The sequence below is a fragment of the Macrobrachium nipponense genome, chromosome 8 (assembly GCF_015104395.2).
Source record: "Macrobrachium nipponense isolate FS-2020 chromosome 8, ASM1510439v2, whole genome shotgun sequence".
NCBI classification, from domain to species: domain Eukaryota; kingdom Metazoa; phylum Arthropoda; class Malacostraca; order Decapoda; family Palaemonidae; genus Macrobrachium; species Macrobrachium nipponense.
Genome location: NC_087203.1, coordinates 98779522 through 98802178, shown reverse-complemented (window position 1 = coordinate 98802178; position 22657 = coordinate 98779522). Strand labels below are relative to the sequence as shown.

The 22657-nt window shown below is 40.3% G+C and overlaps 1 protein-coding gene across 2 annotated transcripts in view; it reads left to right on the top strand.

Annotated features, from left to right (window-relative positions):
• LOC135222929 (chromatin assembly factor 1 subunit B-like) overlaps window positions 1-22657 on the top strand; it is a 62455-nt gene extending 39798 nt beyond the window's left edge. For both annotated transcript variants that reach the window (XM_064261371.1, XM_064261373.1), the window contains exons 9-12: window positions 408-577; window positions 767-1024; window positions 3018-3126; window positions 20720-22657. In XM_064261371.1, the coding sequence (XP_064117441.1) occupies window positions 408-577; window positions 767-1024; window positions 3018-3126; window positions 20720-21301 (1119 nt within the window). In that variant the 3' untranslated portion in view covers window positions 21302-22657. The remainder of the gene's footprint in view (window positions 1-407; window positions 578-766; window positions 1025-3017; window positions 3127-20719) is intronic.

The window sequence follows — 22657 nt, the reverse complement described above, 5'->3', positions numbered from 1 at the left end:
AGGTAAATCCCCATTTACAATAAATTAAGTTTGTGATACGGCTAGCAGTTCCGATAGTTCTGAAGTTATGAAGCAGCACTGATACGACAATATTGAAAATATTTAAAATTTTGTGCGCAACGGACATAGGCAGCAGCATATGATGGCAATGTGAACTTCTTTTAGTTGTGTTTATGATACAGTAATTCATATTTTATGTTTATGATACAGTAATTCATATTTAATTAAAGGATATGTATGTACAGCACTGAGAGAGAGAGAACAAACAGGCGTGTTTGCATTAAAGCCCATGCAGTTACACTTGTACAATATTTTGTTCATACTTTATGCTATAGTATTCTCATTTATATATTAGTATATATAAAACATTATTGTGTCATAAAAATGTCATTTTTCTGTGATTCCAGGTCAGTGGCTCAGAAGAATGGAGAAACTATGCAAATCTTCTTGATTTACCCTACAGAATGATATTTGCTGTAGCAACTCAAAATGCATTGTTCCTTTATGATACACAGCAACCTGTTCCATTTGCTAAAATTTCAAATATGCACTACACACGTTTGAGTGATGTTGCATGGTGAGTACAGTTGTATGGTGTGACAAGATTATTCCCTTGACATTGCAGTTGCATGTATTGATGCAACATTACAATTGTAAATGTGCAGATATGGTTCACTTCCATATTGTGTTGTTGGACTTAGTTTTATTCATGAATAGGAATGGTGCTCTGATACACTATTGATTTAAGTTATTGCATTCATTACAGGTCTTCAGACGGGCGCATTTTGGTTTTGTCTTCAACAGATGGCTACTGTTCCCTGGTTTCATTCAGTGATGGAGAACTTGGGGTACCATACAAAAAGACTAAAGATAAATCTCGTGAGAATCAGAAAAACGTAGATGACATTGAAATGGAATCTGTAGATTCACCATTGGATAAGGAAAAGGTCCCAAGTTCCCATGGAACACCAACCAGTAAAAATAACTCCCCAAAGCCAGCTACAATAAAGAAATTGACTGTCAGGTAATATATTTCTTATCATGGTGGGGTTTGTCAATACATTCATAAAGATTCTTCATAAAAGAGTATTAACTACAAATAAAAAAGGCCTACAAATAAAAAGAAATTAACTTACATAGAAATGAGCTTGATATTAAAAATTAGGCAAATGGAGTTTTTAAAAGTAATATACTTTGAAAGTAAGTTAAAAAAAAAAAAAAGATATAGAAAATATTTTCATTTGAACCTTTACCAATACTTAACCTTTGTGTGTTTCACAGTTATCCCAGACATTTCACCTCCTCATTAATAATTAGGAAGAATGCTGTGACCAGGTCTCATTATTGGTGTCTTGTAAACCCTGAGTGTCAAGAAATAAGCAAGATATGGGGGTGGGAACACAAATAAGCATTGGGTTTGTATGAAAAAATTTAATTAACCTTTACAGGGAGATGGAAACTAATAAGTATTGGATTTGTTTGGAAAAAATAATTAACCTTTACTTATAATTAGACTACATTTGTCATTTTCAAATGCCTCGGACACCTAAGACTCAAAAGAAAAAAAAAAATTGGCTGTAGTCTTGTGATGCTGTACACCACTTACTGGATTTTCAAGGTTTTGTTTATTGATCATCTAAGATTGATTAAATAATTTAAAAATTTCGTCATCATGAATGTTAGGTCAGCTTTTCCCTTTGTGTGGGTAGACATATAAAATTGGTACTTTCCACTCTCTCCTGTGCTCTTTCTGCCTGAATTCCCATCAGGTCTAGGTCTTCATATATCCTATATCTCCATGAATTCCTGGGTCTTAGTCCTTTTACTTACATATCTAATGCTTTTCTTACCAGCTGTGCCTCATTCCTTCTCATCACATGTCCAAACCATTTCAGTTTTTTTTTTTTTTTTTTTTTTTTTTTTTTTTTTTTTTTTTTTTTTTTTTTTTTCTCTCCACATTTTCCTCCAGTTCTTTATTTTGTAATAGTCTTATGACTTTGCTCCAGGCTTAAATCCTGACATTCTAGTCATGCCATTTTAATACCCATTTTCCCTGTCAGTGCCCATATTTATACTTCATAGGGTGATACAAGCCTTGTGGATCCACCTTAATTTTTGCTCTTGCCATTAATGGAATATTTTGATATTTACCAGTAATTTAGCTATCCCTCTTCATTTTGTCCATGCTGCTACTATTCCCTTAATGCTCTGGTCTTTTATAATTCATGTCTCAAAAATCTTTTAATCCATGTATATTTGTGACAGCATCTGTTACACAGTTTAGAATTCACTCCACAACTTTATCCAAAACAACATATAGCAATAAAGTGCTGCACAGATATTAAGCCTCAAAATGGCTCAAAACCATTTTATATAATAAAGGATAAATTAACAGTGAGCGATGAAAGGGTTCATAATGAAGATCATATGATAATAAGTTTTAGGGTTCATATTGAAGTTAATATGTAACCATTGATCCTAATTACAAGGTCAGTGATGTTTAATCAATTTAGTTGATGGCAGGAAAAAGCAGTAAAAATCTATGTTCATAATCATAGTACCCATTGTCTAGTATAGGTAAATGTTTCAGTGAATGCAGTTTCCTTTTCTTTTTCATTTTTAATGAAGGGATATTCCTATAGCTTTATTATTCATCATGTGCACAATTTATATAAAATATGACTTGTGACACAGGGGTTGTGATTCTGCTGTGTAGTGAAAATAAACTCACTGAAGCCCTTAAGCCATTAACTGGTCCTAAGTCAATTTCTTTTGTTATTTTATCTGTACATGTTATTAAGTGGTGATAAAGTCTGTACTTTTGAGTATTCGTTGCCTATGATCATTGTGCCGTATGTTCATATTAAGCTATTTGTCTTGCTATTCATCCACTATCCTCAGTTCTTTTTCTTATTTTACTTAATTTGTAGAAATAGCAAAAAGTTTTACTGCTGTCATTTAGCATTAACATGTTTTTGAATTTTTTAGACAGGCATATCATATGTTATGTTTTTCAGTGGTAAGACTGGTAAGAGAGTCTCATTAACAACATTGTCTAATAGCAGCCAAAAGACCAGTGGAACTTCACAGTCAAGTACATCTAAGGAGCAAAATGTAGATATACAGGTAGATATTTTAAATTTTTGCATGTGCATGCAATTTCATATGCCATATTGATAAATTCAGTGAGGCTGCCGAGTTAAGCAAAATTGGCCTTGTGGTGTTTTATTTATGGATTAATGAAATGTAATTTATTTTTCTGTGGAATTAACTATTTGACTACATAGTTTATGGCTTATTTCTTTTGGTAGTAACAAATTACTAAATGTTTGTAAGTTGACTGATACCTCATAATAAGAAGTGAGATAGGGTTTCAGTCCACTTAAACATTAAGTAGGGTGTAACCATCAGTGGTTTTGGCACTAAAATCCTATTGGTAGAGAGCCAGAGACCCAAGATCACAAGAATCAGATCATTAGCCCATAGGTGGGTCCATCCTCCCCAGGTGGATGCCACCTCTGATTTTTCCTTAGTCTTGTGATAACACTTTTTGAGTGAAAGTGATATTTTCCAAAATTGGCCACATGGGGTGTAGAAAGGGCTGTTATGTCATCACTTTTCAAGATATACAAACAAGCAAACCATGAAAATGAAGTGTGTAATGTAGTACTCTCAACAAGCTTATTTATGAAAATATAAAAAATTGTACTTACCATTTGGAGATGTGGGTCAAAACCTGCTTGAACCTTTATCCCCCCAAGAAAAGCCATTGTTTATAGAAATTGTATATCCAGTGTATGGAATGTGTAGAATGCATGCTTTTGCAGTTTTGTACAAAGTTTCAGCCACCTGTGATAATTAGGGAAGACATTATGGCGACTTGTGTTAGGCCCCAATTTCGGGAAACATCACATGTTTTGGCAGAAGATACCACTGTTCTAATTCCACAAAATTTTAATGTAGATTCAGTAAATAACTCTTTATCATTAGAAGCTTATATTTTTCTAAAAACATGCCACCTAGCAATGGGGGAGATGACATCGAAACTTTGACAAGCGAGATTGTACTTTGCCACAAGTTGTAATGTTTTTTTGTGTATTTTCCTCATGTACGTAAAGTGGATATGCATATTGTGTGAAAGGAAGATATTTATATATGTGTATTTAGTTGTGAAAAGTGTTGTGTTTGGTTATTTTGTGTGTTAGATTGTAGTATCTTACTACTATAATGGGGGTTATGTCTTTCCGTCTGTCTTTCATTCAATCACGGCCAAACAGCTGGTCCGATGGGCATGAAACTTGGCAGGGTGTTATAGTGTGGGCCCCTAAGATGGTTTATAATGGGAGTTTCAAGCAATCAAATGCACCAGAGGGTGTGGGTCACCTTTCTTGGAACAGGGCTGGTTCAGCCCGTAGACTTAATAACGTTACAAATTTATCATACCTAATTTTCGGTATATTGTTACATAGTAAATAATATGACTTTTGATTTTTGGTATACGTAATAAAAATTACTTACTATCAAATATTGGGGAGGGTAAGACATCAATGGCACCAAAGGGGGTTGGGCTTTGGGAGGGTTTGTCAGAGAGAGGGTGAGAGGGAGGGGAAGTGAGAGAGTGAGAGGGAGAGGAAGTGAGAGAGTGAGAGTAGAGGGGGTGTTAGGGTGAAGAAAAAGGGAAAGAAACAGAGAGAATTTATCAGTTGCCATTCAGAGTAACCCCGGGCAGGTCAATACAGTCATTTCTGGATAAAAGGGACAGTCAGCGCAAGGTGGTTCAGGAAAGCTTCTTTTGAGTTCTTCAGAATTTGCCGGGTTGGTCAGCTAGTATGTGTAATAGTGCTTAAGTACTGGTTGCTGGTTTTTTGCTGATTCGATAGTTAGTTGAATGGTTTGGTGTTGGTTAACGATGGCCGCAAGTGTGTAGTTGCAGTTAAAATATTGCCCAGGGAAGACACTGTCCAGTGGATCTCCAAGAGTCGTCAGGGTCTTTTAAGCCGCTTAAGTATTCCTTCCATCTAAAAGTTCATTTGGGGAAATTCCTTTAGGGGATATGCATATCTAAGAATAAGGAGAATTTTCTTGGTGTCCTTTAGATGAGGGTTACAAAATACTAGAGATTGTGCTAACGCTGATGTCAGACAATTCAGGCCAGGACTAACGAGTCAACCATTTGCGTTAATAGTGAGTTCACATTATTTATAGATTCATTATGTACACAACGCAGTGCAGTATCTTAAGTGTTATTTAAAAAGAGTGATGTAACCTTGATGTCATAGTATAGAACTTAGGCTATGATTAGGTTAACACGATTCGATTTATTTTAGGCTATACGTATGATCTCTTGTGACTTGGAACGCTCTATTTATTTCAAAGCAATACAGAATAGATGGTGAGGATGGGTGGGGTGAGGGGTCAAACCTTTACAAGTTGCAACAGTGATAATATACTGACTTTAACCACCATGCTAAATTAAGTTCATTAATCATATTGTCATCCATCTTACACAATCCTCATAGTTGCAGGCAACATCTGATAGGGCTACACCCTTTCTTTTAAGAGCAACTGACCAAAGCTGCAAAGCCGTTAGCACTTGCGTAAGTTTCCCAGCTTTAACTGTCCCATCTGTTCCCATCTGGAGAGGGTAGATCCATGTTATTCATAAGGGCTGTCTTCGAGATGAAAGCTTGGTGGTTACTGCACATGAGATGAAAAGGAAAGAGCATCCCCAGTAGGTGGTAAAGCTTGTGTGAAGGACTTCTTCACAAACATTGTTGCATTCTCGTCCTTTAGTACTTAGGTCCTAAGAAGACAGGGTGGTCATTCACGTACTTTATTATGGTATATCAATTACAAGTAAGGAGACCCATGCTTATGCTGGCTTCCCAGTTCGTGGATGGCGGGAGATCTTCACAACAACTCCCAGAAGGTTCAACATAGTAGAATGAGAGAGTAGTGTTTCTCAATACATTACACTCCTCCCCCCTTAGGTTAACAGACAAAAATTTAAATTTGTTCAATGAGTCTCCTAGGTTTCTTACTTACTCTGGTAGATTTTCTTACAATGGCACCAGTATCACAATTACTGTTCTCTGATCCTACTACTTCTACATTGGGATTACAAATCATACCCGAGTTCTGAATAGTGTTATTTGTTTCTTCTAATCCTTGTACATTACGGGGAGAAGAAACTACAGGAACATAAGGAATCATTGTATCTTCTAATAGTGACGGTTCATCAGTTACTCTAGTATTATACATTTTTCTCTCAAATAACTGTGAAAGGTGACGCTTCCAAGTCAAAATACCATTAACCTCTACAGAAACCAAATAATTTCTTTCACCAAGAACTTTGATAATCTTAGCTTCCACCCATTCTGGTCCTTTACCAAAATTCTTGGCATATACTGCATCGCCAACTCTGAATTTAGACTCATGAACATAACACTCATCTCTTTGTTTAGGCATTATAACATCTAATGGACCCTTAAATTTCCTTCCAAACAATAATTCAGCTGGGGAGCAGCCAGTAGAAGACTGTACTGTACGTCTATAGGTATACAAAAATTTTGCCATTCTGGTTTTTACAGGCAAATTACAATCAAACTTTTTGAAATTAGTTTTGAATATTCGGACAGCCCGTTCTGCAAGCCCGTTTGTACTTGGATTATATGGTGCTCCTGAACAATGTCTAACACCATTTTTCTGAAAGAAATTCTGAGTCTCCCTAGACATAAAACAAGTTGCATTATCAGATACAATTGTGTCAGGAATACCATAATTAGCAAAACATGACCTTAAACATTGTATGGTACCCTCTGAAGTTATATTCTTGCAAGCATAGACATCAATAAATTTAGAAAAGGAATCAATAATAATCAAATATTGCATGTTGTCAATGGGTCCACAATAATCTACATGCAAGCGGGACCAAGGTCTATCTACTGACGGCCAAGATAAAGGTGAAATGCCCTTATGTTTGAGATTTGTTATGCATAATGCACAGTTGGAAGTTATTTGTTCTAAATCTTGGTCCATGTTGGGCCAATATACAAAAGACCTTGCTTCAGCTTTCATGGCAACAATACCCTGGTGGCCCTCGTGAAGCATTTCCATAACACGCTTTCTCAACATCTCAGGAACCAAATACGATTCCTATAGAGTAATACATTGTCATGCAAAGAAAGATCATTTCTCAATTTATAGAAAGGTAACATACAAATTTCCATCACCTTTTCCTTGGGGAACCCCTTCCTTACATAATCTCGTACTCTGCATAAAACAGTGTCTCTTTCTATACATTCTTTTACCATTGTAACATCAAAAGAATTCTTATCCAAAATATTAATCAAATTTACATATTCTCCTGGTACATGAAAATCAGCATCATCTCTACACAATGGTAGCCTACTAAGAGCATCTGCCACTGTATTATGCACTCCCTTAATGTGTTCAATTTTAAAATCAAAACCTGATAGAAATAAAGCCCACCTTTGAATACGAGCATTAGATAATTGTGGAATAGACTTACTAGGGTTAAATAGATGAGTCAAGGGTTTATGGTCCGTCCTGATAACGAACTTCCTACCCAAAAGATAATCAGAAAACTTCTTGACTCCAAAAATAATGGATAGAGCCTCTCTATCAATTTGAGAATAATTACATCAGCATTAGATAATTTTCTACTTTTGAAAGAAATAGTAGAAATTCTATCCTTATATTCTTGCTTAAGAACAGCTCCCACTCCTTCAGGGCTAGCATCAACTTCTAAAATCATGGTAGCATTGGGGTTAAAATTATCCAAAATATCAGCTCTTCCCAAAGCTTCCTTAATACTCTGAAAAGCTTCTTCCTCTGTAGGAAATCACACAATGCTCTATGATAACTTGGTTTTGTTATAAAATGCGACTTTAGTTGATTTACTAGGTCATCAAATGGAACTGCAGACGGCAATTTCGGTGCTGTTAACTTACAGATCGTGGAAAATGTCTCTACTCCAACTGAAGAAAGCAACAAAGCCCTTTTTGCTGTCGCCTCTGTTACTTCATTTACTTCACAATTCATGGAAAATAGATCCAGCCAACAAGATAATTCCAACTTATCTGGGTTAAACTCGGGAATTGTCGGTCTCCTTGCTGCTGCCATCCTTCCTGACAGGGTATGGAACTTCGGTAGTCCCCAACAAATACAGCTGAATTCAGGCTACTCGAATACTGGAGTCTGGACGTTGGCCAGGCCTAAACTGGTATGCTAGGCTAGATACGGCCGGCTGTCGTTGGTACACTAACTCTCCTTCAATGTGACATACCTCTTCGTACACTGGGTTCTTCCTCGTCGCCACTGTTGCATTCTCGTCCTTTAGTACTTAGGTCCTAAGAAGACAGGGTGGTCATTCACGTACTTTATTATGGTATATCAATTACAAGTAAGGAGACCCATGCTTATGCTGGCTTCCCAGTTCGTGGATGGCGGGAGATCTTCACAACAACTCCCAGAAGGTTCAACATAGTAGAATGAGAGAGTAGTGTTTCTCAATACATTACACACATCGTCAGCCTAACTTCATTCACGAACCCACAATGTCCGTAGTTGAACAGGTGGCAGACAGACATTTCTTGAACACTTTCATGCATCATCACTACATTCTGCTGAACTGCCAATCTCTTGTAGTAAGTCTGGTTCCTTGAAGAATACTTTCCAACAGGTGTATTCCTTTACTTGAGAACTGGCTGGTTGTATCATAACCAATAATTGCATGGAATGCCATTAGATTGTTAGTTGAATGGACAGGGATGTACTTTGGATCTTTTGAAGTGCCAGAATGAATCCAAATCTCTGGAGACAGTTCAGATCTGTGGCCAAGTGCTAGTACCAAGACAACTGTGTCTCCACAACTGATGATCATGCGTTGATACCCAGACTTTAAAGCATCCTTAGCATATAGAAAAATCCCAGTGTCTGCTTTTGTGGTGCTGATTAAGTGGGAAAGGTCTTGTGACGCTGATGACCACACCATTCTAATATCACTCAAGCCCCCTCCAAGTACCAACTCGCAGTCTAAAGGAACCTCAGAACAGTTCTTCAATACATTTGATATGAGGGTTGCCAATTCAGACTTGTTAGATGTGTGGTTTATGAGCTTAGATCAACTATGAGGCAATTTTGCAGTGCCTGAGTCTATTTTCCATCTGTTTTTATCAATGTCTCCTGATAACGATCAAATAGAACATCAACTCTTGAGTAAATGGACATGAACTTAGCCAAAATGTTCTTAACAAATACATTGCCTAGATCCTGAAACATTCTTGCATGCTCTGGTTTACCAATTGCCTGTATAAGGGCTAGACCATCTATCTCGTGCAGAATCTGTGTGTGAGATTCCTACAATACCCCACTCACTTTAGCAATCTGGTTGACGTGTTCAAGTGCCTGGTCAGTCACCACCTGTTTGAATTTACCCTCAGTTCTCTTGATTGAAAACCGACCAGCGACAAATTTATTGAAGACTTTTGGTCATGTAGTTGGGAGAGCATATCAGCCAGCTACATTGGGCCCCAGCAAGCAAACTTGGTGTAATCATAAATGGCAAACCAAGGAAACGTCTCTGAGAAAGGTTCCAAATGAAGGACCCAGTTGCCTTCATGGTCTGTGCTGATGAATCCCATCAAAATGGAAACCATTTCCATATGCTGCTGCAAAAAATTGAATGTTGGGTGAGCCGACTCTAATTTATCAAACTCCTTAAGCAGATCAAGTACAGCAGATGTAACTCTTTAACTAGCACACAAAAAGAATCTGTGACATCTTCATCTTTGGTTGTGAACTTTGCCAAAACATTGTCAATGACCGCCAATAAGTTTTCACCCTCTGACTTTCTGGTTTTCACAGCCCAATCCTGGAACTTGGTGCCAGAGTATTCTCCAGAGTGCTTCATATGTTAATTTATATCCCTGAATTGCCTTATTCTAAGCATGCCCTGTTAGCATATGCAAGGTTGTGTTTTCACCATATACACCACTATCAACCCACACATCTCTTAACCCCGAACAGCCCATGTGTCGAACAATAGCTATCATAAAATTCATGGTAGTGTGGAAGTCCAGGTCTGACAGACATTTTCAAATTCATCTTTTTTTTTTTTTTTACTCCAAACAAGTTACTAAAACCATTAATTTACAATGAAACTGCATACATAGTGATCATTTTATTACCCAAATCATTTTCTTGCAGAACAACAATCATCAAATTGCAAAGGAGGAAGGGTAGACCCTTGGGTATGGGAAGCAATGGGGGAGGGAGTGGGGTGTTGAATGCGTCAAGTAATTTTGCTGAGAGTGATTTAGACCCGAAAAGTTATATCTTAAAACAAACTCCTGTTTGGTGGTCAAGAAAATGTAAAATAAATGCATTCTAAAGGAATACCTTAATAATTGTTTCATGAGCTTTTACCAGAAAATGAGGTTCATGCAACCCGCACCCCTAATTCCCCCAGCCTGATGAAACTTGGTGAAAAACTGCCTTTCTATGTCTTTGCCAAGTTCCATATTATCAATACATATAGTGAATCTATGAATTTTGCACATTTTGGAGGCATTTCTAGGCAAAAAGGATAATTTTGGGGAGGTAAGGGGTCAAAGTGAGGCAAGACCACAATTACCGCCTTGTGATTGGTAAATTGGAAAATTTAACACAATGACGTCTTAATGCATAGTGCAAGCTTCAATTTGGTGTATAGTTTGTTCCTTTACTGCAATGTTGGGCCAATCTATGAGCATGCTTAGTTCCTGTACCCCCCACCATATACAGTCATTGTTGGACAAGTGGTTTTTGTGCTCGGCTACCAATCCAGTGGTCTGAAGCACAATTCTTGGCTTGGCAACACAGAATTAGAGGAATTTATTTCTGGTAATAGAAATTTATTTCTCGATATAATGTGGTTTGGATCCCACAACAAGCTGTAGGTCCTGTTGCTAGGTGACCCATTGGTTCCTAGCCACGTAAAATTATCTAATCTTTCGGGCCAGCTTTAGGAGAGCTGTTAATCAGCTCAGTGGTCTGGTAAAACTATTATATACTTAACTTAACCCCCACCATATGGTAATTTCAAAAAGGGCCTATTTCACACAAAAAGTGTTAAAACACAACTATAAGGAAAAATCAGAGGTGGCATCCGTCCATGGGGGATGCTCGCCCCTATTGAATAATGATTTAGGGTGAATGCCAGCTTGTAACCAAAGTGATTTGAAATTTTAAAATAAGCCCCTTTTTAAAATTTGCCTCTACTTTATCACTTTACAATTACCTTCAGGTTTCTCAGTTCCTTCTCAAGACACACTCAAAAAAAGAAGAATTGGGCTTGTAATTTGCAGAGCCTGTTGCCTCTTATTCCTCCAGAATGGAGAGGTAAACAAAAATATGCTCCTGTTTCACTGCATAAGCAAATGGAATGGAACTTGCATAAGCATCTGGAGAGTTAGCCTGATGAATTTTCTATCACTTGTGAGAAAAAGAGATCACTTTTACACTTGTTTGTTATTCTAAATCACCTTTGAAGAGCTTATATATGATGTAAATACTGAATTTCGCTTGTATGCGCATCCATCAGCATCAAACGTAAGAGCACTGTTTTGGAGAATGCTTTTATATATAGCCAGCCACTGTTAGGCAGAGTAGTGGTATTGCCTCTCAGCGTGCTTAATCTGTAATCATGCAGACTGCTTTTTGCCTAGTACTACTACCAGTTTTGCAGTTTCCGAAGACAGCAGTTATAGGGTGTGTTTGTCCTCTGGTCTCTCATTCAGTAAAGAAATGTTTTCAACATGACAACACCAGGAATAGCGAGCACTACCATTCCTCTGAATCTGTTGCTTGCTCTTTAAAAAGCCAGTTCTTACAAGACTGTTTCACAACAGACTTGCTCCTGGGAGCATTTATTGAGGTTCCCCTTATAGGTTTTCTAAATGCTCTTCAGTCAATGGACAAATGTGGTCCGCTCATGTCTAGACTTCTTGTAGCCCCATAAATTTCAACATTATCTCATCTTGCTGCTTTCCATCCTTACCATTATAATAAGAGTTAATAACTATAGTTCGACAGATCTAAACTGAGAGATTGTTTTCGTCTTTTGGTAAGAACCCTGTTGCCACATCTACCAGTATCCAGTTTTGAATACCTTACTTTATAACACATGAATCAATAAATCGGTAGTTTAAAGTTTTTAGCATGTTTTCCTGAACTTAAGCGTTCACATATTGTGATTATAATTTTATTTGTAAATAAAATGAGAAATCGCATTTATAAACGTGACAACTGTTTCAAAAGATGCTGCCACTTTTCCTGTTACCTTTGACAGGTGATATGCAGGTGGGCCAAGCCTATTAAACCATGAAGTTTAAAGGAATTATCTCTTAAGCTACCCTTTGGATAAGCCCCACGGCCCGGTCTAGCTGAGAACTCTAGCTCCAAAAAGAATGACTTCTTGCTTTAGGTTACATTCCAAAAACTTGCAAATAGGCAATGCTGCAAAGGATATCTGTTATTGAACTAAGATCATCTTATAACGAAGGTTCTTCGTAATGTACATTTTCTATAGAATCATATTATTACAATTCCTGTGGTAATTATTGTAAATAAGTGTTTCTCTCTCCCAATGATGAGTATGTGCAACAACCTTATAAAAAGTAAAAATTGTTACACACATTAGATTTATGAGTTATAACGGTCCAGACCGTGAGTGAAAAAGGAAATGAAATTTAAGTAAATCATAACTTGAATGAAAGTGAGGGGGAAACCTAAAATGAAGAGCAGTGAAATGCAAAATATTACAAACTTGTTTAGGAAATGGATAGTATGGCAGACGGAAAAGAATAAATAGAGGTAATCTACTGGCAAGATTATAAGAAAATGTCATAAGACTGAATGGCAATTACCGATTTTATTACTTTTAATGAAAAAGATCATCAAATAAAATCTGTAATATAATATGCAAAATTTAAGGGTATATGTCATAACAAATATAACAATAAATAGTCTCAAAAGTAATAACCAAATAAAATAGGGATTGAGTTTATGGATTATTATTTATACCGTTATTACTGTCCCAAATATTGCCTCGCTGGGAGATGGCTGAGGACTTAAGAAGGGGACGATTTATAGGTTAAGAGAGAACTGGCAACAGGGTTTTTCTCAAGGAAGTAAACAATCTATCAGTTTAGATCTGTCGGACTATAACTGCTGTTTCACGAATGGAAGGAAGCAGGATTTTCAGCTTATTCTATCTGAAAGATGTGCCCTTCGGAATCTGAGTACTCATTGTTAGGGTGTATTAAGTCAGTGCCCCTCATGTGCATGAGGCCAAACAGATTATTGTGCTTGTAATGCACTGTCTGCATTTTGTGCAATACCCCTACCATTGCTCACTTATACCCACCACCTACATTCACCTCAACCAATGCACTCTTTTCACCTTGACATTAGAACTACTTCTGCTAACTTGGGACGGCTTGGAACTGTAAGTTTGATTTTCAACTTGTTTGCTTTTTTCTTACCCACCTGTCCAACTTCCTCAACCATTCTTGCTTCAATTGTGACTGTTAGGAACACTCCCTTCAATCCGAGAAATGAAACTTGATGTGGTCTGATTTTAAACTATTCAATTATTATAGTAATAATAAAAATTATCATGTTTTTATGAATATACATAACTTAATTAGTGTAGTTTTATTTCCAAAATGTTGTAACCCCTTAAATTAGGGGTCATAAACATGAATATGTCAGTTTTGTACATGAACTCCTGCCAGATATATACTTAGCTTACGTCTCTGACGTCACGACAGAATTCAAAACTAGCGGCAAATGCGACAGGTAGGTCAGGTGATCTACCCCACCCGCCGCTGGGTGGCAGGTGTATGAACCAATCCCCCTTTCCAGTCATAATTTTTCTGTCGCCGGTGTCGACTACATCTGTTGTCGATACCTCTCGATTTTGGATTATTACTCGTTTTCGCCCTGGATTGTTTCATCGGACTTTTGGTGAAGTACCTGCTCCTTGGCTTGGCATTTGCGATTTGTGGACCGGTTTTTTATTATTCTTTTGATTATTCTTGGAATTTCATTATGTCTGATTTAGAAATTAAGAAATCAACTATGTTCAGAGTTTGTTCTGTTAGCGATTGTAAGGTGAGGCTACCGAAAGCTGCGGTAGACCCTCACACAGTATGCATGAGCTGTAGGGGGAATGACTGCTCATTTATTAACCCTTGTAATGAATGTGGTAATTTGAATGAAGAAGAATGGAAGGCGCTTTCTTCTTATGTAAGAAAGCTTGAGAAGGACAAGGTTAGGAAAGCTTCATCTAGGAGTTCTAGTAGGTCTCGCGCTAGCGAGTTTGAAGTTGATAACCCTGTTGTAGACGTAGCGCCTTTACCAGTTTCAGCCCCTGCTTCCTGCATCGAACCCGAAGATGCGCCTTCGGAGGTGGACACTATGAGAGCCACTATTCGCAGCATGGAGCTGAAAATTAAAGTGCTAGAAGGTAAGAGTGATAGTAATTTGTGCAGTGATCCCAGTGCAGTGGAGGGTGCGTCTGATCGGCTCCCTAATGCTTCTAGGCCTAGACCTCTTCCAGACTCCCAGACCCAGTGGAGGAGGAAAGTCGAAAGCCGCAGGAAGGTTAGGGAGAACCCCCACCGGTCAGGCGTCCCCTCGGTAGCGCCTGATGTTCACTCCCAGGCTACCTTGGATCGCGCCAAGAGAGAAGTCTTACGGCAATGCTTCTCGTCTTCGCCTTCTCCTTCGCCCAAGCGTGGTTGGAGCTCCTCGGAAGCTTCTCGGCCGTCGAAGAGAGCCTGGCAGGCTTCTTCCGCTCTCTCCAGCCCTGAAGTTTTTTCGGAAGATCTTGGATTGGATGTGAAGAAACCGAGGATTTCTTTGGAGTTTCGCTCTCCTAGTAAGGATCGAGCTGCGTCTCCCGTGAAGGACTTTGTTAAATCTCCTACATGTGTTTTGGCTAGTCTGCAGGCGCAGATTACGGCTCTGGCTGACTCTTTGATTGTGACTTCTTGTCGTAGGAAGGACGTCTCGCTCCCGGTAAAGAAGTCCGGCGCTCTTCTCCAGGTTTACGCTATTCGTCAGTAACCGCCCTCTCTCCAGGAGTGGATCGTAGTACGAGGCGCTCTTCAACGGACAGGCGCTCTCCTGCGGACATCGTTTCTCCGTCGGACAAGGGGCATGCTTCCCGTAGACGAGCCTCTCCTGACAGGCGCTCGTCTCGAGACAGAATCTCTCCCGCTGGCAGACGCCAGGAACCTGGTAGGCGTTTTTCTCATGGTAGCCGCTCTCCTTCAGGCTTCCGCTCTCCTGTGACCAGACGCCCTTTGGTAGACAGGTGCTCTTCTCCTGTCAGCCGCCCTTCGCTTAGCAGGCACCAAGAGCCTGGTAGGCGCTCTTCTCCCGATTTTCGCTCTCCTCGAGTTAGGCGCCGGGAATCTGTCAGACGCTTCTCTCCTGGTAGGCGCTCGTCGCCAGAGATTCGCTCTCCTCGCAGCAGGCGCCAAGAGCCTGATAATCGCTTCCCGCATGACAGGCGCTCTTCGCCAGGCAGCCGCTCTCCTTTAGACAGGCGCCAGGAGCCTGATAGACGCTTTTCGCCTAATAGGCGCTCTTCGCCAGATTTTCGCCCTGCGTTCGTTAGGCGCCAAGAGCCTAGAATACGCCCTCATCCTGACAAGAAGGAGTTTTCAGGCAGAATCTCAACGGAAGTTATGACTTCCCCGGTTAGATGTCAGAGTTCTTCCAGACGTTCTTCCAAGGATGGACTCTCGGCTGAGGACAAGACAGCCTATCATCGTAAGGATCGTGAAGGATCTTCGGCGGAAAAAAGAAATTCCTCCGTTTCTTCATACAAGCGTTTGACGGACCTGTTGCTTCAGGAATTCGGAGACGCCCTTTCTCCTGTCGCCCCACCCTCACCTCTATCGTTATTTTCGACCTCGAAAACTTCGAAGGTTTCATCCTGTGTCAGGATGAAGCCTGCAATCTCTATGAAGAAGGCGCTTAGAGGTTTTGGTGAGTGGCTTCTTTCGAAGGAAGAGAAAGGGAAGACGGTGTTCTCTTTCCCTCCTTCTAAGCTACTGGAAAACTAGGATTCTGGTATGAATCGGGAGAACCCTTGGGCCTCGTTCTTTCTCCTCGGCAGACTCGAACTTCTCTTCACTGGTGGATTCCTCTCGACGCTCTGCCCTCATGTCTGCTAAGACGACATGGGGGATGAATGAGCTTGACCACCTGTTGAAGGGAATGTTCCGAGTCCTGGAGGTGTTTAACTTCCTAGACTGGTCTTTGGGCGTTATGGCCAAGAAGACGCAGACCCCGGATTCCATTTCACCTGAGGATCTTATCAGTGTTCTCACGTGTATGGATAAGGCAGTGAGAGATGGATCGAGTGAAGTAGCTTCCCTTTTCGGAGCGGGAGTAATCAAGAAAAGATCTGTTTACTGTTCGTTCCTGACGAAATCAGTATCTCATGCTCAGAGAGCCTCTCTCCTGTATTCTCAGCTCTCTCCTCAACTCTTCCCTAAGAAGATCATTCAGGATGTTTCTTGTGCCCTTTCAGCTAAGGCTACACAGGACATGCTAGCCCAGTCTACCAGGAAGCCTCACTCTTCTTTCCAGGCTAAAACCAAGAGAGAGACTCCAGTTAGGCAGGAGCCCTTTCGAGGAGTCCCTCCTGCCAGAGCTTCTTCCTCTAGCAGGTCTTCCCTCGTTTAGCGGGTCTAGATCCTCTAGAGTCTAGAGGATCTAGACCCGCTAAACGAGGGAAGACCTTCTCTAGATCCATCAGAGGGAAGAAGTAGTATTCAAGTTCTCCAGACATCAGTGGGTGCCAGACTTCTGAAGTTTGCCGACGTCTGGGCCCAGAAAGGGGCGGACAACTGGTCACTCTCGATTGTCCGCAAAGGCTACCTCATTCCCTTCTTATCAAGACCTCCGTTGACGACGACTCCGAGGGAGTTGGTAGCCAAGTACAAGGACCCCATCATGAATCAAGCCCTCTCTCTAGCAGTAGATCTTATGCTGGAGAAGGAGGCGATAGAACTAGTGAAAGATCCTCATTCTGCGGGTTTTTACAACAGACTGTTCCTAGTTCCCAAGAGCTCAAGAGGATGGAGACCGGTTCTGGATGTAAGCGCCCTGAATGTCTTCGTAGAAAAAAGGAAGTTCGCCATGGAGACAACTTCTTCAGTGTTGGCGGCTCTTCGTCCAGGGGACTGGATGGTGTCCCTAGATCTTCAGGACGCTTACTTCCATGTGCCTATCCATCCTTCTTCACGGAAGTTTCTGAGATTCATGATGGGAGGGAAGATCTTCCAATTCAGGGCCTTGTGCTTCGGCCTTTCGACAGCCCCTCAAGTTTTCACGGGTTTAATGAAGAATGTAGCACATTGGCTACATTTGGAGGGAGTGAGGCTGTCTCTCTATCTAGACGATTGGCTGATCAGAGCAAGCTCACAAGAACGATGTCTGGAGGACCTACAAAAGACACTTACTTTAGCAAGTTCGTTGGGGCTTCTGGTGAACTTCCGGAAGTCACAATTAATCCCCAGTCAAGAGCTGATATATCTGGGGATTCGGATGGTTTCTCCGGATTTTCGGGCATATCCGTCACCAGAGAGGATTGCTCGTTGCCGAGAGAAACTAACGACCTTCCTAGAGAAAGATGCATGCACAGCGAGGGAGTGGATGAGTCTGTTGGGGACACTTTCCTCGCTGGAGCAATTCGTTTCTCTAGGAAGGTTGCATCTCAGACCTCTCCAATTCTTCCTTTACCGGAATTGGAGGTGTCTCTCTCTAGATCTGGAATTCTTCATGATATCAAAAGGAATCAAGAAGGACCTTCTGTGGTGGGCAGATCCTCTCCGATTTGCAGAAGGTCTGTCTCTGTACATGCCAAACCCGAACCAAGCATTGTTTTCCGACGCGTCGGAGATGGGTTGGGTGCGACCCTAGGGTCAAGAGAAGTGTCAGGCACCTGGGAGGGGGAACAGGTGTCCTGGCACATCAACAACAAAGAGTTGATGGCAGTGTGGTTGGCGTTAAAAGCCTTCGAGCCCCACGTCCGAAATGCTATAGTTCAGGTCAACTCGGACAACACCACAGCCTTGGCTTAATAAGAAAGCAGGGGGGACACACTCCTTCTCCCTGTACGAAACAGCGAAGGACTTGCTGTTGTGGTCTCAGGCAAGGAAGATCGTTCTCCTCACCAGGTCATACAGGGAGAAAAAGGAATGTCAGGGCCGATCTCCTGAGCAGGAGGAATCAAGTGCTCCCCTCGGAGTGGACTCTGCACTCAGAAGTTTGCCAAGACCTGTGGAGGTTATGGGGCAGACCTCATATCGACCTATTTGCGACAGCAAAGAACAAGAGAATAGACCTCTACTGCTCCCCGATCTCAGACCCAGGAGCAGTGTCAGTCGATGCTTTCCTTCTAGACTGGAGAGGTCTGGACGTCTATGCCTTTCCTCCATTCAAGATTCTGAGTCAAACACTCAGAAAGTTTGCGGCCTCGGAAGCGACAAGGATGACGCTGGTAGCTCCATTCTGGCCGGCCCAAGATTGGTTCACAGAGGTACTGGAATGGCTGGTGGACTTTCCAAGAGCTCTTCCACAAAGAGTAGATCTGCTCAGACAACCCCACTTCGACAGGTATCACAAAAACCTCCCCGCTCTCAATCTGACTGGCTTTCGACTGTCAAAAGTCTTGTCAGAGCGAAGGGGTTTTCAGCTAAGGCAGCGAAGGCTATCGCCTCAGCTAGAAGGCCCTCTACCCTTAGAGTCTACCAGTCGAAGTGGGACGTCTTTCGCCGTTGGTGCAGAAACCAGAAGCTTTCCTCTTCCAGTACCTCTGTGACCCAAATCGCAGATTTCCTGGTTTTTCTCAGGGAAAAATGCGGTCTTGCAGTTTCGACCATCAAAGGATATCGGAGCATGTTAGCAGCTGTGTTTAGGCACAGGAACTTAGATATCTCCAACAACAAAGATCTACATGATCTGCTAAGATCTTTCGAAACTTGCAAGAAACCCTCGTCTCAAATTCCGAGCTGGAATCTGGATGTGGTTCTTCGTTTCCTGAGGTCCTCGAAGTTCGAACCTCCCCAGTCATCTTCTTTCAAGGATCTTACGAAGAAGGCTCTGTTTCTTTTGGCTTTAGCATCTGCCAAGAGAGTTAGCGAGCTTCATGCTCTAGAAGGAAGGGTAGGTTTCAAAGGAGATTCCGTGATTTGTTCCTTCCTTCCTTCTTTCTAGCTAAGAACGAGAACCCCTCAAATCCTTGGCCAAGGAGTTTTAGGTTCCAGGCTTAGCTCCCCTGGTAGGGGAAGAGCCGGAAAGAACTCTTTGCCCTGTGAGGACTTTAAGATACTACCTCCAGCGGAAGAAGTCTCTTAAGGGCATTAAGGACAGACTTTGGTGCTCTGTAAAGGATCCCAGTAGACCATTGTCTAAAAATGCTTTGTCCTTCTTTATTAGAAGCCTCGTGAAGGAAGCACATTTGGCTTACGGTGAGGATCAGTTCAAGCTTTTGAAAGTCAAGGCTCACGAGGTAAGAGCCATTGCTACGTCCTTGGCTTTCAACAAGAATATGTCACTCCAGAATCTGATGAAAGCAACATTCTGGAGATGCAATTCAGTATTCGCGAACCACTACCTTAGAGACGTCAAGATTACTTACGATAAGTGCTTCGCGTTAGGCCCGTATGTATCGGCGGATTCGGTGCTGGGGCAGGGAGCTGAAGCATATCCTTTGTAAATTTTTTCCCCTATTGTTTGTATGTGTTTTTATGGTTGTTTGAAAGAGGATGTGGTAGGCATCTCTTTCTATTCGTATTGCTAACATTAGAATGGTTAGGTGATCTGTTTGTGCTAGAGCTCCCTGCATTGGTAGTGGTCAGGCTCTGTCATTTAAGAGGGCTAATCCCCATTGACATGATCCGACTTGGATTCTACTGAGTAAGCGGATATCAAATCCCTTCGGTAGACCCAAAGAGTCTTTTCAGCTGTAGGTCATGCCCTCGCTGTAGCTCTTCAGGCTTTGCAGACTAATAGGCAGTAACTATGAAGTCTTCAGCCTTATCAGGTAAGAACCAAGGTTTGTTAGTATCCTACAACAGATGTTGTTTCCCCTTTTTCCTTGTTAGCTCTGTCTCTTTCCCTCCACCAAGGGTGTCAATCCGCTAAGTATATATCTGGCAGGAAAGTTCATGTACAAAAATGATATTGTTATTTTACAATAAAGTTTTGTACATACTTACCTGGCAGATATATACGATTGATGGCCCTCCCAGCCTCACCTCAGGAGACAGGTGGAAGAGAAATTATGACTGGAAAGGGGGATTGGTTCATACACCTGCCACCCAGCGGCGGGTGGGGTAGATCACCTGACCTACCTGTCGCATTTGCCGCGAGTTTTGAATTCTGTCGTGACGTCAGAGACGTAAGCTAAGTATATATCTGCCAGGTAAGTATGTACAAAACTTTCTATTGTAAAATAACAATATCATATTAGTTGTATTAAAGTGTATAATTGGTGATATTATTTTGGAATATTGTAATCAAGATTAATGCATTGAGTACATTATATTTTTGGCTTCAGTTATTGAAATCCATTTATAACATTATTAATTGCTGCAATGTAAAATTTACATAACTTTTTCTTTCTGCGCAGGAACCAGGCATGGATGTTGAGATGAAGAGTCCAGACAAATCAACTAGTTCCCCAGCAAAGACCCCTACAAGGTCATCAAAGAGTCCTCGTCACTTAAGTTTAACCACACTTTCTAGTCCAAAAGATAAAAAGAAAAGTTTAGGTAAAGATTCTCCAGAAAAAGTAAAAGCACCCATTACTGCAGAAGGAGATAATGACAGTCCAACAAAGGCAGCTAAAGACAGCCCCTCACAAGCAGGAACTCAGAGAACCCCAAGGAGAATACCACTAACCACAGTATCCAGTCCTAAGGGTAAAGCCAGAAGTGATGACAAATCACCAGTAAAGACAACGCCAAAAACTCCAAGGCGAAAACCTTTGACAACAGTTTCAAGTCCAAAGAATGACAGGGTTGCAGAGGTAAAATTAGATGAGGAGGTAACCAAGAGATTTGAGGGTGATAATGAAAGTCCTATAAAATCCACAAGAAACATTTCTCCTGTGAAAACACCAACAAGCAAGGCCAAAACTCCACGTAGAGTTTCACTAATTACTCTTTCTAGCCCCAAGGGAAAAAAGAAATTAATCAGTGATTCAAGATGATAGGTGAGCTGCAATTAATTTTTCCAATCGCAGTTGTATCATTTGGTGGCTGACAGACATTTCCATGAAATGTGCTCTTAGAATTGCCTAATTGTTTTAGGGTCAGCTCCTGAATATATACAGTATTTTCTTTTATTAAGTTATTATGATTGTTTAAAGAAGGTAAACTTTATTGGTGAAAGGCTTTTTAGCTTTTCAAAGTTGTCTTGTGAGCCTTAGCATTTTTGTTTATATCTTGGTCTTTCCTGTTTCCATACTAACTGTATATTACAATGAGAAGTTGTCACTTTGAGAGCTTTTGAATGTAAAACAGTTGGCTTTAATCATATATTGCCTGTATATATGAAGGGTGGCTTTTAGCTGTAGGATTTACCCAAGGTTGTCTCAATGATTCAGGATTGATATTCATAATACTGATACCCTTGAAAATACATACATGCAACAAGAACACTCAATTCTTGCCCTTATGTGAGTGTCACAGGTGACTTGCTTAGGGATACCAAGTGAGGAGAATCATTACACAAAGAAGAGGTGCAAGCTGAATCATATTAAATGTTTTAGTGTAGATAAAGAATTTATCAGTAGTAAATAGCAGCAGGAAAAAATACCTCAGGAATGTTTCAGACAGTTTCTGTTCATCAAACATAAATTTTAGTTGCAGAAAATAACTGTTCATCAAGTATTTACCTGGTGGTTCAATCTGTGATACAAATTTTGTTGGCTTAATGTCTGCTTCATGGAAGATCAAGGATGCTTTGACTATATAACTATTTTTGTAGGAAATAATGTATAAGGTAAGCTAGATTTTTTATCTTAAATTTATCCAATATATGAAAGTAGAATTCTTGTTAGCACTTCTGTGCAATGAAGCATTTTGAAAGAATCAGTTTTGCATGTAATTGTAAGAAAAATAGACTTTTCCCTTTTAAACTAAGGAAATTATTTACCAATTATTAATTCAAATATCCATCTATGGTGTCTGCCAAAAATCTAGGTTAGGTGTTACTTCATAAAACAATTTTAATAGAGATATTTCTTTGCATCAAAGTCTTTGTATTCTTTTATTCTGTGATGATTTTTTTTTCAAAGGAAAATTTAGTTTTTTTTAACTAGAATTTAATGTTACCACTTCTGGATGTTCAGATTTTTCATAATATAAGTTTAAGTAAACTTCAGTGTTTCGGTTGAGTAATTATTGTAATGAAATATGCTCACCATTTATTCCTAAAAGAGCACCACATTGAAATAATAATATCCAGGCTTGGAATTTGTTACACACTTGACTTGGGTATTTAGTGAACAGTGCTTACAGTAAAACATGTTTTGTCATTGTCTAGTATATAACTAACAACAAAA